At 36.8% G+C, this 17,568-nt stretch overlaps 1 protein-coding gene across 8 annotated transcripts in view; it reads left to right on the top strand.

The window, feature by feature from the left end:
- The window catches only part of NEBL (nebulette), a 272,299-nt gene that overhangs the window by 207,755 nt on the left and 46,976 nt on the right, over positions 1 to 17,568 (top strand). For 5 of the 8 annotated variants that reach the window (XM_087776466.1, XM_087776452.1, XM_087776477.1 and 2 more), the window contains 11 exons: positions 114 to 221; positions 1,802 to 1,906; positions 4,730 to 4,834; positions 5,888 to 5,995; positions 7,000 to 7,110; positions 10,011 to 10,121; positions 11,964 to 12,074; positions 12,752 to 12,862; positions 13,106 to 13,216; positions 13,693 to 13,797; positions 16,963 to 17,055. The exons of 2 other annotated variants lie outside the window; for them this stretch is intronic. In XM_087776466.1, coding sequence (XP_087632592.1) covers positions 114 to 221; positions 1,802 to 1,906; positions 4,730 to 4,834; positions 5,888 to 5,995; positions 7,000 to 7,110; positions 10,011 to 10,121; positions 11,964 to 12,074; positions 12,752 to 12,862; positions 13,106 to 13,216; positions 13,693 to 13,797; positions 16,963 to 17,055 — 1,179 coding nt within the window. The remainder of the gene's footprint in view (positions 1 to 113; positions 222 to 1,801; positions 1,907 to 4,729; positions 4,835 to 5,887; positions 5,996 to 6,999; positions 7,111 to 10,010; positions 10,122 to 11,963; positions 12,075 to 12,751; positions 12,863 to 13,105; positions 13,217 to 13,692; positions 13,798 to 16,962; positions 17,056 to 17,568) is intronic. One more of the 8 variants, XM_087776472.1, reaches the window with a different exon arrangement.

Here is a 17,568-nt window from a genome sequence, read left to right as displayed (position 1 = left end):
TAAAGATCTAGGGATAAGGCAATTGCCTTTAATAATCTCCTTTGTAGTCTGAATTCTCTGTGCCTTCTTTAAGTGCTACATGTTAATATTACATATGTTTGTTCTGGTGGAAGGTGAAATACAAAGAGCAGTTCAGTAAGGAAATGAAGAGCCACCAGTACAATCCTCTTGACAGTGCTTCCTTCAAGCAAGCACAGATTGCATCCACCTTGGCAAGTGACGTAAGTGGATTTGCTTTGTATTTTACAAGCATTTACATCCTGAAAAACCTAACATTTGTTCTCAAGCAGAATTTCTTTTTCCATCTTACGAATTACTCTGAGTGGCAGTCTCTGGTATGCGGCGCGTCTGTATAGCAGGTACAGCGTATTATCCATTTCTTCCTCTGCTTCTGACAAAGCCCTTCTCCAAGGGCCTGCAGAGTTTTTCGTAACCATTTTAGATGAGATTCATCTCGCTTAGCTTTGTGTGTTGAAAGGTATGACTGTTTACTCTGAGCTAATCGCCTTGTATTTGGTTCCTTTGTATTCAGAAAAGAAATAAACAGGTCTAGGGGGCAGTTCTTCTGAGCTGTTGTAGATGCCTGTCTTTCTTTAGAGGAGTGAAGTGCTGGCATCTCTCCACTGGTTGTAGAAGGAGGTTGCATGAGCAGCTCAGATTTGGATGTCTGTCTTTTAGACTTCATTCTGCCTGTTGATCTCCTGAATGGTATTACAAAGTACAACAGTCACTAGATTCAGCAATGGGTGCCGGCTGCTGGAGCCAGATTGGAGAAAACATCTATATTGAGTGATAATGCTGTTGGGAAGATAGATTCAACAGTGTGTCTAATGCTAAAAGTGTGAGCTCTTCCTTGAGGCCGTGATCCCAGACAGCCAAGAGACGAGCCTTCATTCTGTAGCCCGGCATTTCCAAGGTGTGGGGCACCACCCAATGGGAACAGGAGAGGCCAGCTTTGGGAAGGGTCCAACAGAATATGTAATTGTTTCCAAAATCTAAATGTTTAGTAAAAAAATTAATTAAAGTAATTATTATTATGAGAGATATGCAAACTGAGTGTTGTTGATTTGAAGTCTGCCTAAATCAGTGAAGAACAGGATACGTATGTGGAGGTGACTAAAGGTAATAGTTTACAGTATTTGTTATCCAAGACAGGTAAGGTGGCTAGTCTTCTTCCTGTAAAGAAGGGCATCCAGGTATCAGAAGTATGGAAAATCCTACTGTAGGCTGATAGGAAGTTACCTTCTGCCACTTCATGAAGTGATTATCTTCTTCCTTAGGTGACTATATTGCTTATCTTTGCTGAAAGCAATCTGCATTAAATAAAATATCCAGGAGCACTTCCCTTTAACTGTTCTATATACAACTTTTTTATCTGGACAGTTAGTGTAATTCCTGAATCAAGAGAAAAAGAACAAGAATCAACAGTGTTGAAAACTAGTAAACTCAAAAGTATTGAAGAAGATACTCTTGATTTAAGTTTTCAGGGCGGCGGCAGGGCCGGGAAGAAATAGTAATAATTCCTTTCTAGTCTGAAAAGTGATACAAAGTGTGATTTTGTTGTAAGTGTCCTTTTTGAGGAAAAGTTTGAGTAGTTCCCAAATATTTGCTCAGTAGGATGAATCCTTTATTGATTTTGCCTTTTCCTCCAAATAATAGTAAATGACCACCATCTAGTGGCTGGTAGAGATTGTTCAGGCAAGCACTTAATGCTTTCTGTTTCTGGATGGCCACACTGTAATACAAAGCTGTAAATTATTTTGTTAATCTTTATTTTACATAACCTGAATTCTCTTTCCAGGTGAATTACAAGAAAGATTTGGAAAGCCTACATGATCCAGCCTCTGATCTACCAAACTTGCTATATTTAAACCATGCTTTAAATATCAGCAAAATGCGTAGTGATGTAAGTTGCCTTTATAAGAATGATCTGAAAAATATATATAGTAAGGAATGTAGTATGTATAGTCATTGTAGAATGCATAAATTTTTGGTCTCGTGTGTAGTAGACTGTAGTGTTGTAACCATGGTAGTTGGGGGATGTAGTGAAGAAAAAAGGGCTTTTAGGAAGATATAGTTCAGTTATTAGAACAACTGATATACTGGGTAAGAATCACACAGACTTCTGGTACTTAAGCATTTCTTCTTATATGTCTGAAATCTTGTCTGTCTTTTCCTTTGTTGATCTAAGATACTTCTTTCCTTGCAAATCTTGTTTTGCCTAAGATCTTATTGCTTTCATCTGCAAGTCTCTGTACAGAAGTGACCATTAGGCTAGTTTAATATTTGGACTTCTGCCATCGACAGCCTCTTGAGTGCTAGCTTCCCTTAGAGCTTCTCTGTCTAAGCCTTTTTTCCCCTCATCAGTGTCTGAGGCTTCCTACACTGGATGAGGTAAGAGGCACACATTCCATTCTGCTGCGTAACAAGACATGCCCGTTGATGGGGCTGATGGGCTGACATAGGATAGTGATGGGGGTTGAAATGGGGAGGAAGACGTAGGAAACCCCTGGCTTCCGTGCAATGCTGAAGCTTCTCTCCCACTCCATGAGCACCTATGCTACATGCGTAGTGCTTGTAGGCTGGTTAGCTGCATTTGCTGTCTTTACTCCAGAAACCACAGAAGGGCTGCAGAAGTGCTGTGGAAAGGCATGAGTGGGTGGTGTTGGGAAGGAAGATTGCTCATGGCCAGCAGGAGGTGAGCGCTTCACACACAAAGGGTTAGCCCTAATGACGAGTAGGAGCATACTGGGTCATCTTCTGAGTCAGTACCTGCTTATGGAAGCTTTTGTCTAAAATAATCAAAATAATCCAGCTTTCCTGTCTGTACTTGATTTTTGTGTTGCTCTTTGGTGAATTGAAGCTTGCTTTTTATCTGTCTCACTCCTGTATGTGAAGCTAACACTGACTCTCCCCTTTCGTATGGGTAATAAATGAGTTGATAGCTTTCACTTCCTGCATTCTTCACGTGCATTTTGGCCTAATTCTAGTTTCCTTCAGTGTAAGGTAAGATTGGCATTCTTTTTGCTGATTAAATGAACACCCTCAGAATGAACTTCATCAATTTGTCATCTTATCTCTAATGAGATAGAAACCTGGACTTTACCTTAAGGCAGCTCACTTCTTGCAAAATTTGTTTCTTTCTATTGCCCAGGAAGGGTTGATTCATATTGTCTGTGCCCTCTTCTGAGGACTCCATAAATACTAAGTCTCTGATTTTTGCATTGTCCAGATGCCGGTGGATATTTTTTCTTGCTATGAGCAGGAAGAAGAATGCTTTGTCAATCCCTAAGGTCTCCACTAGCTATTTGTCTTCTACAGAAATCCCATTTTCAAAATCCTTCTCAGATTTGACTTCCCCATGTAATCTCTTTGATTTTAACATGGCTTGTTGTCCTGCCTTTCTCCATGCTTTTCCAATACCTTCTTTGTGTTCTCCTCCTTGTCTCTCCACAGCTCATACCAAATCTTTCTTGAAGTCTGCTTCTACTGTATGAAACAGTCTTCTTGACTGTGCCATTAACTGATTCCCAAATACTGATGCATGGTCTGTTTTTCCCCTCTGAAACACAGAGCTTCTTGCTAATTGCCCAATTTTGCTGTTTCCCTGTAGTATACCTTTCTCCCTTGAACTTTATGCTTCTCTTTTGCATAACATAGCTACACCTGCCCCAGTGTGATAGATTGTAACCTGTATGGTTAATTAAACTCATAAACTAATATGGTTGATTGAACTGGTTTGCTGATCGACCTAGAGTGTAGAAGTGCGTGCAACTTTATAAAACACGTATGCTATAATACCAATGCAAAGCTATTGTACAAGTCAGCTTCCATGGGAATAAGTTGAAGCACTTAAGAGGAAAGCTTGATGGGCGTGTTTGGACACAAATAGACTGATTATGAGAGGTCGAACTCATCCTGTTTTCTTTATTTTGATGAGAAAGAGAGTTCACAAGGTGGAACTTTCCCCTCATATGGTATACATGTAATTCTCTTTGGCATGAACTATGGAGACATTAAATTTAAGACTTTGATATAGGTACAACAGCTAGTTTATTGTTTAGCACATTTTAAATCTGTTCCTATTGTAGAGACTTTGAGATGCTAATGAACTACAGGCTAAAAAAAAAAAAAAAAAAAGGAACTTCGATGTGTTTCATTTCATGGAGCAGGGTGAATAAATAGGACTTAAGAGACTGAGTCTGGTGCCTGTAGTTTAGTGTAGCAAAAGGTTGTGTGATTTACCTCATTTGATTTTATAGATTTTTTTTTTTTTATTTTTAATTTTGTTCCATTAGTTGAGGAATGGAGTAAAAGTATGAAGTCCGTATCTGTAGATGGAGGTAATTTTTGTTTCTACTACCAAAGTGATTTTGTTGTGTGACATTTATAATTCTTTCCACTAGGAGGCAAACCCAGACCATCGTATATGTTCTATTGCACTTCAGATGTAAATAATGGTTATTTTGTAGCAAACATAAACATTTGACTTTTGGATAAGCAGGACAAGCATTTTCTCTAGGAACGTAGAAAAGTTATTTTTTTTATCATATCCTTATTTTATCACAATATTTTACATTCAAATTTAGCAGTAGAACTTCTGAGTTGAGAGGCCTAAAATATAGTTTCTTTTATGCTGTTTCTCCCATAGTTATTTTAAATGGTATTTAAATTGTAAAATCTTCTGGATTTTGTTTGTGAAAACATTCTTGGATATTTTTTGTTTCAGTATGAATATAAGAAATCATTTAAGCAAAGCAAGGGCTTCTATCATTTCACTCCGGATACAGCTGAACAAATCCATCACAAAGAAAATGCAGTGCTTCAAAGTCAGGTATACGCAATTATAAATACATCTTGCAAAGAGAAAAATGCAGTATTCTAACAGTGATTACATCAGGCACAAAACTGTATGACAAATTACAGTGATGTACAGTGCATATTCCATCAGAAGCACCCTATGAGGAGAGAGGAGAGGGTTTTTGCAGGACCCAAACCTAGTGCAGAAGCCTGACAGGGAAAGAGATTAACACTTTTCTCAAATTCAGACATTACTAGTTTTGAAGAGGCAAATAAATTAAAGTATTACTCATTCTGAATATCATACTTTGATTTGTAGCTATTTGCTTTCCTTTATGGCTTGTGTAGAATATTCCACCATATCACAGGCTGATTGGTTGAGCTAAATAATATGTTTGCCCATCTTAATCAAAAGAGTGGGAATGAATGAGTTCAGAAGGCTTCTCCAGGTTTCCAAACAAAGTGTATTTGCTTTGCGAGTTAGCAAAAAGTTGTATGTTGGTGTCTTAACCCTGTGTCCTTCGATGTGATTTGGCTGCTAGCTTTAAGGTCATGGTCATTGGTAGCTGTGAGGGGAATGTTGGTGCAAGACCAGACTCTACTGAGGCAGTAGTTTTCCTTCCCACAGGTACAAACAAAAGCGCGTTTCACAATGGTGCTCCTGAGCCTGAAAGAGAGATCTGTGAGGCCTGGCTGTGAAACAGATTTTGTTGTTGTTACAGTAAATACCTTGTTTAATGGAAACATGACAGGGGATCCTATTGAAAAGTTGCCAACTGTTCAGATATAGGTCATTCAGCCAAAATCATGCAATTAGTTGAAGGATTGTGATTGATGCTCCTCACTCCTGCTGTCTTCAAAGTTCACCATTTTTAGGTCTCACATTTTGAAGAAAAGGAATAAAGGACTCCAGAAAAAATTTCCTTGTCTAGCTGCCCTGTTTCTCCAACAGGTTAAATTTGGGAGGGGTCTTCCAAGTCAAAACCTCTAAGGAGTATGGCTAAGAGAGGATTTGTTTGTCCACATAGCAAGCAGTCAGGTCTCACATTCTCTCAGCTGTTAACAGCATTTATTTTCAATTTACTAGGTCAAGTACAAAGAGAATTATGAAAAATCTAAAGGCAGATCAATGCTGGAGTTTGTGGATACACCAATGTATCAAGTTTCAAAGGAGGCTCAAAAGATGCAAAGTGAGGTTAGTAAAACTGTGTGCTTGAACTAGCAAAGTTTAGGTCAACAGAGAGGCTAACAGACGTCTTGTACTCAGGTTAAGGAAACAGATGAAGCAGATTGTAAAGGTTTTATAAATTTAGGATATGGTAGAATTAGTACTGAGTAGTACTAATTCTTATTTTAGAATTAATATTAGTACTCTTTGCTATTCTGTAGCTCAGTTCTTCCTTCAAATTTGTTTTTTCTCAAAAGGTCATTGGTGCTAACACTAGACAGAGATTGTATGTAGCATCATTTAATTGAGAAGCTCAAGAGGTCATCTAGATCAGCGACTACTAGCTTTTTTACTTTTTGCCTTTAATTCCATCTTTAATGAGGGAGGGTCCTCAGGTAGGAGTGAGTCAAGCTGCAAAGCCCAGTCCGACTCCATGCCTTAACTGAAACGTGCTGCTGCCTGTTCAGCCTGGGGAGCTCAGCAAGGGGGAAGGACTGTTCCTGGGCTCCAGAACACCAGTGGCTATCCTGTCAGGCACATTTTTCTAACTTTGTGTTAAAAACTTCTAATGGTGGAGGTTTCGTGACCTCCCAGACAATCTAGGCCAGTGCTTCACCATCCATCCTGAGAGAGAGAATTTCCCTATGTCTCCCTTGCTGCAGTTTGATTCCATTGTTTTTGATGTGTGTCATGGAAAACAGATGATTTCATCCTCTTGGTAGAAACGTCTATGTGCTTAAAACCCTTACTTGTGTGCCATTTGTCCTCTCTTTTCTCTACCAAGCAAATTGTTTCTTTCATAGATTAGGTTGAACATTCTCTTTGGAATTATCATACCTATGTATTTTTGTCTAAATTGTGTGTGTCCTGTATAGATAATCTAGGTAATAAAATGAGTAATAAAGTTGCTTGTTAATGTGATAATTAATTTATAGCATGGCTCATTTTTGGGTCTGTTTACAGTGTTCTTTCTGAAATATGCTTGGAAATGCACATGCATTCACCACTAATTGTTGCTTTTGCTTCAACAGAAAATGTATCGCAAAGATTTTGAAGAAGGGATCAAGGGAAGACCCTCAATGGATTTAGACAAGACCCCAGAGTTCTTGCATATAAAACAAGTCACTAGCCTTCTGAAAGAGGTAGAGGATTTTTTTTTTTTTTTTTTGTCATTAAGATGTAAAATAAGCAATAAGCAGCATGACTGCAAGCTACTTAGTGCTGAACAACTTACAGGTAACTTGGTAGGTAAATACAAAAGTGACTTCATGAGTAAAAATTGCAGACTGTCATTTTATATTCTGATTAGTCCTGTAAGAATTGATACTTTTTGAAATTTACTTATGAATAGAAGGAAATGATAAAGCTCAGCACATCTGAACCAGAAAAACAGAGTTAAATGAACAAATCAGAGGACTCCATAGAAAATGGATCGTTGGCAGGACATTCCTTCTGCGGGCCTCAATTTTGGAATTTGTTCCTCCCCTGGGCTCAAATAGCCCAAATTTGGTGACCTTCCAGGCATGCTGCAAAAGACATCTGTTTGATAGGGTTTTGGAGAGGGTCTGGAGTTTGCTTTCCAGATAGATGAAGGGATGGAAAGGAGGATTTCTGTTGCTGTCCAGATGGCAGCTTTTCCTTTTGAGTAATTATTTCAGGTTTATAGTAGTCTGTTGTGGTTATATGGATGCCTCGAGCTGTGTATAGTGACTTTTAACTAATTTAATTGAAATTATTATCTAGCATACATGTTATGGATGAAAATAAAGACCAAAATTCCATAGTATAGCTGTGATATTACATAATCTGCTTTAAGCAAATTTTGTTAGAAGGTGCAGGTTTTCTGTATGCCCACTGTTTCTTTAATATTTGTCCAATGTTCTTCAGTTGTATGTAGCATTATAAATTAAATCACTTTTTTTTTCCCATAACTGAGAATCCTTCTATCTTTAGTCTTTTTATATTGTTATTCAAAACTGTTTTCATGTTAGGTTTTGAGTATTAGTTGGTTCTATAGATTAGGCTTACTGTTTGACCAAATTTAGAAGTAAATGTATCAGCAAAATTCATAGTTAGAAATATCAGAGCTGCTAGATATCCTTCATTTGAATTTAGGAACCAAGAGTACCTTGTTTATATTTATCATATTAGGAATTGATGTTTTCGCTGTGGCCCAGATGAACAAATTGAAGATGCTAGAATTAATAACCCTTGAACCTTGTTCCTTTCCTTGTTCTTTAAACAACTTGTCCCAGTCTTTGCTAGATTTCATATGGGTAAAGAAAAGATTTTATTTTCAGATATTTCTTTATTATTCATCTGCTAATAAATAATTTATTCTGATAAGCTTGGCTGTTAGGTAGACAAGTCTCAAGCTAGGTCTAGTTTGTGCAGTACATTCTGTGCGTACATGTCTCATGTATGCCTGCTGACTGAGGAAAAATGCAAATGCTTGCATTTCATTGAGTTAGTCTTGCTGCATGCTGGGTGCCCACAGAAGTGATTAGTGCATGCATAGTTGCAGATGTACTGTAAATGTTCATCTTGGAAAATTTTGATGTAACTTCCCTCCATAGTGCTACATGCATTAAGATGTTCCCTAATTCTTACCTCCTCAAGTTTTATGACTCATTACTTAGGGAGTAAATCATGCTTGTAAGCCAGAGGGGAAGAATATGAGAAAATGGAAATGGTATTTTAATGCGTAAGTGCATGGATTTCAGATGATTTTATATCCGCAGTCAAAGAACAGCTTCCAAAACCAAAGATTACATAGGTCAAATTAATTATTGTCTTTCAAGATTCAGCAAAATGATGTATTTCTTCATAGTAGAGGATGTAGCTCAGTATTTTTGCGTGAAGGTTCATAATAAACTTTAGATAGATACTGCATGAAACAAGGAGAAGAACCTGGACTTATTAAAAAATGAATTATTTGTTCAATTACTTTTTTTTTTTTAGTGTCAGCTGTGTTCCAGCATTATATTGCCTTCCCACTGTAGAGATTTCTGCAAATATTTCACGTTTTGTAACAGTAAGAACTTTCTTCTCTGGAACGACATTCACAATTCCTTCAGAAGAGAGAGCTGAAATTAATAATTCTAAATTAAAGGAAGTTGTTTTCTGCTTGTTGTAGGACATGCTTCTGATGATAAAGAGAAGCTTCTTTAAAAATACTTGGTTTCCTTTAGTTTAAATAGTGAACTTATACAGAGACAAAGGTGCTCACTACTGCTTATGAAATTTAATACACAATTAGGAGTGTTAATTCATGTCTATATAAATCCTTCCGAAAAATATTTTCTTTAAATTTTTTCTAGTTTCCTTGCTTAAAAAAAACTAACCTAAACCTGGAGATGGGAACAGCAATTAAAAATCCTTACAAAACTTTAACTTCAGTGGGCTTACATCAGCTCTCTAGGAACTGGGAACCAAAAGAACCAAATGTCTATGGGCACATTCTAGTGTGCTTTTAATTTTATACTGAACATTTGAGTACTCTGGAGGCTGCAGTTGCTAAATGTTGATAGATCATATCAGTGCAGTGATATGAGGGGCACAGAAGTGATATGGTAGGAATATTGCTTCTACATTATAATTTATCAAGCAGTCATTTTAACAGGTCCTAGTGTAGTGTTCAGGGCATCCGTCCCGATTGTGCTTCCATTAGTGGAACAGAGGTAAAAACTGCAGCACAGCATATATTGGTCTGTAAAAGCAAATGCTACTGCAGTGAAAATGTCTGTAGAGAGGCAGCTGAGGCCCCTAAACAATGTGCTGGTGCTGGATAGGAGAGGACTATTTTTCAAGAGCACAACAGAAAAATACATGACTACATTAAAACCTTTTCACTTTTTCAACATTGTACCTTTTGATTTCATAATTTCCAATTCTATTTTAACTCTGAAATCTGTACTTCAGCTAATTCATATTTCATAGAAATTTCAAAGAGACCCTTCAGACATTTAATGAGTGGCATTTCTTTTTAAGATCTTGCACGCAATATTAAGTGGAGAAATCTCTCTTTTTTTTAAATCCTTAGAAAGAGTATAGAAAAGATTTGGAAGAATGGATGAAAGGAAAAGGAATGACAGTGTTTGAAGATACACCAGATTTGATTAGAGTGAAAAATGCAGCTCAGATACTAAATGAGGTATGTTATGCTAGTCAAGGTTATTGATGTCACAGAAAGTTCACCCTTTATGTTATACTCGACTGAAAATATCCCAATTTTTTTACATAATCTACAATGAAATACATAAGTATTAAAACTAAGGCTATTTCTGTTTTGCTTTAAGAATACAGAAAAGCCCTGGAAAAAAAAAAAAACAACTTATGACAAATATTTCAGATTTTCAGGCAACTAAAAGGTCAGTGGAAATTGTTAGTGGGGTCAGTAGACAGTGAAGGGCTGAGAGTGGAAGTGGAGAGTCCTTGATCTGTCTACTGTCTCTTGAAGACCACCCTGAGAAACTTGTGCTCAGCAAGCCTGTGTGCTCAGCAGAGCTGCAAGCTCCGAAGCTGGCATGGCTGCAGCTCCTGTGGGTGAGCTTGCACAGGCTGCCTGGGAAGCAGCAGTGGGGCTGGAGGGTGTGGGGAGGGAAGGCAAAGCTCGTGCTGCACTTCGCACCTTTGGGGAGTCATTCTTTCAGAGCAATATATATATATTTATTTTATATGTTTATATAGTTTATATTCATTTAATATGCATATATATGTTTATTTGCACACATATACATACATAGCCATAAGAACCAGAGGGAATGCCATGCACAGGGCCAACCTTACCACTGTAAACAAGTGTAGGAATATATAGCTGTAACTCCCAGGATTATCTTTTCCTTGGTGTTTTACGCAGAAGGAAGCTAGGAGGAAACATCTGCCATTCCACCTTTAGCAGAGAGGAAGAGAGAGATGATATCTTCTCACAGATTAACTTACACTTTTTGCAGAAAACGGTGGTTTGGGAAGTAGAGAGTTGTTTTATTCACATTTATTTCCACATCAGAGTGAGACAGAGTTGGAAGACTGAAAGTCTTTTTGCTCTTTTTCTTGTAACTTTATGCTATAAGTGATCAGACCATTGCATTGAATAGAAGGATTTTTTCCTTCTGCTTTCTAACTAATGTAAAACCTAAAAAATAGTTAACAAACAGGAAAAGTAAGAAGAAAATATTTTAATTATATGTATTTATTTTGAAAAAATAACCCTGTTTTCCACAGGCAGAGATAAACTATAATAGTAAAGCATAATTACTATTAGAAATAGCACTGCCTGAGAATCTTTTAATTTTTTATTGGGGAAAAAAAAGTACAACTATTGTATACAATATTTCAGTATTGCATTTTAATATCATTTGCTGATGAACAAGAAAGATATCCTTGCTAGGATAAGCTAAAGATGAAATATTCATTTTGTTTCCTGGTTATTGGGTTATTTATAATTTATGTTGTGGGAAAAAAGCAGCAATCATGGACGAGTACTGCCACTTGCCTAATGGCTGTGTTTCAGGAAAGACCTATTAAATGAATAAATTACAACTTCCTGCTCTGAAAGTTCACTGGAAACAATTCTGTATGGTATTAAATTTCTAACATGTAGTCTTTTCATAAATAAAATATTTTCTTAAAAGTGAAATGTGTTTCAATTAGGCTGGCACCAAGTACCAGTTTATTACACTATGTTCTGCAGAGCTACACTTCCCCTTTACTTTAGAGGATAATTGTAGCAAGCTGTATGGACTGATTTCCCCCCACCCTCTGCCAAATTAAAAATTCAGTGGTAGAGTTTTGTACATTCAGTGAATATCTCCTCCAGTTTTCCTCCTGTAGTTTGTTATGTGTTTTCCTGACAAAAGCTTGCCAAGACCCTTGAAAGTTGTGACTCTTGAGATTTTTGATTGACTCTAAATCTTAAATTGGATCTCTTGTGCAAAAATATACCTGTAACTCTCTGGCTATTGGGAATATAATGTATGAAGTTTTATCTTCACAGAAACAATATAAGAAAGACCTGGAAACTGAAATTAAAGGAAAGGGTATGCAAGTTGGTCCAGATACTCCTGAGATAAGAAGAGCCAAGAAAGCTTCTGAAATTGCAAGCACGGTCAGTACTGTACCTGGTGCAAGCTTTCCATTTGACAGAATGCAACAAATCATTGTCACTGAGAATTCTAGGTGGTGACCAATCTAGGCAGTAGCAATAGCACAAATTTCACCAAATACCTAATCCATTGAGCTGCATAGAGTCTAAAAGTTGCATAATCAGCGTATGGGGGAAAGTTAAGACTTCTTAGAACTTTGACCTTTCCATCATCTTTTGGAGGTGGCGCTTGTTCCTCTCGAACCACACCTGGCCTGGGATGTGTTCACTAGGTGTAGGCCCTACTGCTTTTAGGTCTAAATAGGTGCTTGTTTAGTTAGGGTCAAATGATAAACAGAGTTGGAGAGATGCTAAAGTTTTATGACCCCAGTCTTCCAAAGCACAGCTGAGGGAGAAAGTCTTATCTACATGTGTTTGTGATTGAGGCTGCCAAAGCTGCAAAGACAGGTAGATGTGAAAAGCTACGTCAGATTTGAAGTAAGCAGTCTGTTAAAAGAATTTTTTACCCGGTCAGCAGCTACAGCATAGGTGTCTTGTAGATAGAACCTATAAAGCTAATGCTGTTGAATCAAATGTTATTTGGTGTTTTAAGAATGCTTATTCAGTGGACTCTCTCAGTAGGAACAATTTAAGGATTTGGCTGTCAGACATGTGAGTAATTCCAATGCTATTCTTCTCAGAAAGAATACAAGAAAGACTTGGAGAATGAAATTAAAGGAAAGGGAATGGAGGTGGGCATGGATACCCCTGATATACAACGAGCCAAAAAAGCTTCTGAAATTGTAAGCCAGGTGAGTACAGAATGAATTTCTTAAGACTACTCTGGAAGTAAAACACAATGAGGTGTTAAAAATATAAAGTCTTTTTGAACATACTTGGGCTAAAAGGAACAGTGCACAATAAAAAATTAAATTAAAGAAATTGAAGAATTTATTTTAAAGTCTGACCAGTGCTATCAGAATAGCTTTGAAGACAGCATGTACAAATAACTGTAGAATTAGTTATGTTTTTTTTTTTCCTTCTTTTTTCTTCAGAAAGAATATAAAAAGGATCTGGAGACTGAAATTATAGGAAAAGGGATGCAAGTTGGCCCATATACTCCTGAAATACAACGGGTCAAAAAGGCTTCAGAAATAGCAAGCCAGGTAGGCATAGTTCAAAGGCTGAATGTTTTAATTCTGTGTAACAAGGAGTGCTTGACATACGTTGCTCAAAATACTTTTCTAGGTCTGTAGCGGCTTTCATACCCATATTAAATTAATTTACATGTAGTAAAAAATCTTACTGCCTGATTCTTATTATTATAATTGACTTCAATTGTTTCCATTTACTTGCAGGTATTTTTACATTACCTAATGAGAAGGAGATATATATCCTGACAATGAAGGGAAAATATATAATACATAGGAGAATATGTTTTTTATATATAAAATATATTTTCAGTGTGGGACACAGTGTCAGGTGTCCCACACAGACAATGATAACAATTATGGAGGAGAGAGGTTGAAATAAATACTGTACAAGGATGTTGAGGCTCATCATCAATAAGCATCTTTTGTTGCAGTTTGGATATTCCGAGCCCAAGAAAGCAGGAAATAAACATTTAAAAATTATTTTTCAGAAAATGTACAAAGATGAAGCAGAGAAGATGCTCTGTAACTATTCCTCTGTCCCAGACACTCCAGAGATGGAGAGGATAAAAAGTACTCAGAAAAACATCAGTTCAGTGAGTAATAGTGCTTCTCTCTTCGATTGAAACTTTTCAGATATTTTTCAGTTTAAATAGGCTCTGTTGTGCTGCAGCATGAAATAGGGAACTTATGAGTAAATGTCCTTTGAACCATTTGCATAATTTTCCTGGCAAAAGCTGTATCACTCATTTCTTTCAGTAAAAAAAAATACCCAGCTTTTCTAGGTGTGACGCTGTTATTTTGAATTGCTAAACCACTTACACCACGTTGCCCAGCCACAGTTATTTTTAAATGAAGATTTTTTTTCTTTTTCCATCAAGCCCCAGGAAGTACTTCATTTAAAAGGACAAAAAAAAAAATCTAAGGCTTGTTACTATGCATATAAGATTTTTCATCTGTTTCCTATCATATGTACAGAACATCAAGATTTGGGTATAAAATTAGAACAGATCAGGCTTCATAAATATATATGTCTAATGATTTTATGTTATACTGGATATATTTTTAAATTTTATGCTAGATTTAAGTTTCAGTTTATCCCTAAATATAAATTATGAGCTTAGATTTCTACAGTTGCCCAGTTTGGGATGCATTCAGTTCCATTTCCTTTTTGGGCTCATTAATTCTATTGTTTGTAATTCTGGTTTTGCTTGTAATATAACAGAGAAGACAAGAGGAGTAGATATAGCCTCTGGAACCAAAGGCTGTCCAGTTAGTGTCTGTTTTTTATGGCAGACTAAGTAATACTAATAAAGCCAATGATTTGAGAGAAAGGAATGTAAGTTACTTAAATATTGTAATATTATCTGACACAGATGTTGTTCTTAGAGAGATTCTCAGCTTCTCCAACTCCACATGAGTACAAGGTCGGGTAGTTTCTCTCAGAGGTGTTTACCTGCAGCTATCCCATATCACTGCAGCTTCACTAGGGGAGTAAGAGCCTACGGGCAGAGGAGAGAAGAAAAGTCTCTGAGGCTGCTCGAGGCAGTGGTCTCTCCTGTAACCTCTTCCAGCCATTACCTGCTCCTTTTCTTCCTTCAGATGAGAGCAGCTGAAAGCTCCATCTTTCCAATAGGAGCTGTCAACAGTTCCACTGGCCCCAATTTTGTTTCTTGTAATCTGTTGCCTCTTCGTTTTGAATGGTGCTCTGCTGCATGGTGTGACGGTGATTAGCACCGTATGTCATGTCACTGTCATCTGAACATGCTACGCCGAAACTCCACGTAACAGAGGGGATCCAAGCAGGCATCTACTGATCTGCTTTCCTCCCTGCTCCAGTCTTTGATAGCTTTTGATTGAGTCCTCAAATAGGTCAGCAGGTCTGGCAGTCTGGACTCACTAACAGTTAGATACCAGGCACATAATAACCTTCCACTACTTAATTAAGCCTTGACAAGCGTCTGACACATCTGAACCCCTTGCAGCCCTGTAGGCCAGTCTGAGCTTTCAGTGCCAAGGCTGACATTATTCTCTTTGTCAGTGTGCTAGGTAATATGAAATATTTTGTCTTTGAGGTGATTTGTGGTTGCTTTATTTTGTGATCATCCTTTTTCTGTTTCTGAACTGGATGCTCCAAATGTAGGAAAGGAGTTTATAACTGTGATTGAATTACCATTTTTTTCTTTCTCTACATTTTAATCTTTCAGCATTCTGTGCAATTTAGATTATAAAGGTAAGTTACTTTTTACTAAGTTAAGATATAGCTGGGAGCAGCCCCAATATAAAAAAATTAATGACCCCTAATAGGCTTCTGATTTTTGGATTTCGTCTCAAGTATTTTCCTGCCTTAAGGGACAAAAAAAGTGGCTAGCTCTGCAGATAAGATCAGTGCTACTTTTAGCTCACTAGCTCATTTGGCAGATGATTTACAATAGGATATTTACTGCACAGTCATCTCTTTCATAGAAAAATTCCCAGCTCCAACATTTTTTACCACTCCCTCCTCGGTAGAGGAGAAAAGTATATTTTAGTTCAGTCCACTACGTAAATCTTTCCACCTTGTACTGGCATGTTGGTGCAGAAGAATTTTCAAGTTCTTACTCATGAACTGTCTGTGTCCTCACATGGTGAAACAAAATTCTAAATTGTTAAAGGTTTTCTGAATGTTTAAAAAATGAGTTATGGACATAAATAATGCACTCTCCTCTAGAATATTTGGCAGTACCGGTCACCCTAGGTTACAGAGGGCTTTGGGAAATGCGTCAAGAATGATGTTTTATTGTTTAAGGTTTATTGATAGGAAAAAAAAAAAAAGTTAAATAAATCTTGGTTTAAGAAAGGCAGAAATACTAAATGGTAAAGATTCATTTTATGAACTCCAGGATCAGACTTGTTTTTACACTGCCAGCCTGGAAGTACTTACTGGAATGGCAACAGCTGTGACGCCAAATACTGAAATTCAAATACTTCTTTAGGAGTTCTGCTGCATGAACCGGTGCTCCATGGTTATTTAAATTATAGCCACATTTGGAATTTGTGGAGCAGTTATTTACTGTCTCTTTTGGTAACTTTGAATGATTGATTCTGCTGATGCGCTTTGTATTTTATCCTTTACTGAAACAATTGAAATAGAGAGGAGAATTAAATAAACAGCATGTGTATCTTTTCAGAAGTGAACTTTGGTTTTAGATGCAGTCCTCAGCCTTCTGGCTTGAACACAGAAATCAAAAAATTGCGTGACTTGGATTGTAGCTCTGGCTGTTCTGGTTATTTTGTCATGAATATGTCAATTTTCTAGTTTGCTAAATTAGAAATAATAATATCTGTTCACTTCTCAGAATATTTTAAGATCTGAAGATTAAAAAAACAATTCAAATCTTGCATGTACATGCACGTTCAAATACATTTAAATGAGTAAGATTACTCAAGCATAAAGTTGCATTTGTAAACGTTTATAGATTATGATCTAAATTTTAATATTGTTTCCAAAGTTAAAACTATAATTACAAATACTTACAAATGTTTGAGGTCAGTCTAAAGGATGATAATAGATTATCTGGGTTACAGTTGAAAACAAACAGAATGTTGTTATAGTTATTGATAATTGGTCTCATTTATGAAAAATTAAAGTATTTGCTTTCTTAGCAAAGATTTGTAGTCAGACCAATTTGGAACTTGGAAAATTGCCCAGCCCTTTTATGAGAACTTGAACTTGCATTGCTAACAGTCTCATAATTACTTTTTCTTTTGGGGAAATGAAGGTGTTTTATAAGAAGGAAGTAGGAGCTGGCACAGCTGTAAAAGAGACTCCAGAGATTGAAAGAGTAAAGAAAAATCAACAGAATATTAGTTCGGTAAGTGTTATTAACATTAATTATTCTTACATGAGTAAATGGTGGCCAAATTTTTTTTTCCATCTTGTTTACTAAAAATTCTACATTTTCATATCACTCATCTCATTCAAATACTACTCTACTGGATTTTGGATATAAAGCTCCATTCTCGTAGAGTTAGAGCTCCACTTTAGCGTAGTTCTTCTGTGTCCAAATGTAGAGTTACAAATTGAAGCATCATGAAAAACAGGAAAAACTTTTAACTAAATATTTGAGGCAAGAGTCTTGTCTTTCAAGAGCGAGGAACATGAAATGTATTTTCTGATATGACAGACTGAACAGCAGTTGCAATTTGCAATTTAGAAAAAAGCAATACCACAAAAAAGAAAATCTGTAAATTTCCTGTAGAGTCTGCATGTATTACATAGAGGTTGGTACAGTTTGCACTTCGAGAAGAGGAAAATTGTGTCCAGACTCGAGCTATGTGAAAAAGTGGGGGTTTGTTCCTCTTTACATGCTGACGACAAGTTGATC

The sequence above is a fragment of the Nipponia nippon genome, unplaced genomic scaffold (assembly GCF_047370975.1).
Source record: "Nipponia nippon isolate SJK-2023a ecotype South Korea unplaced genomic scaffold, ASM4737097v1 scaffold_1, whole genome shotgun sequence".
Classification (NCBI taxonomy): Eukaryota; Metazoa; Chordata; class Aves; order Pelecaniformes; family Threskiornithidae; genus Nipponia; species Nipponia nippon.
The sequence above is the reverse complement of the archived record's forward strand: the minus strand, read 5'-3'. Positions and strand labels throughout refer to the sequence as shown.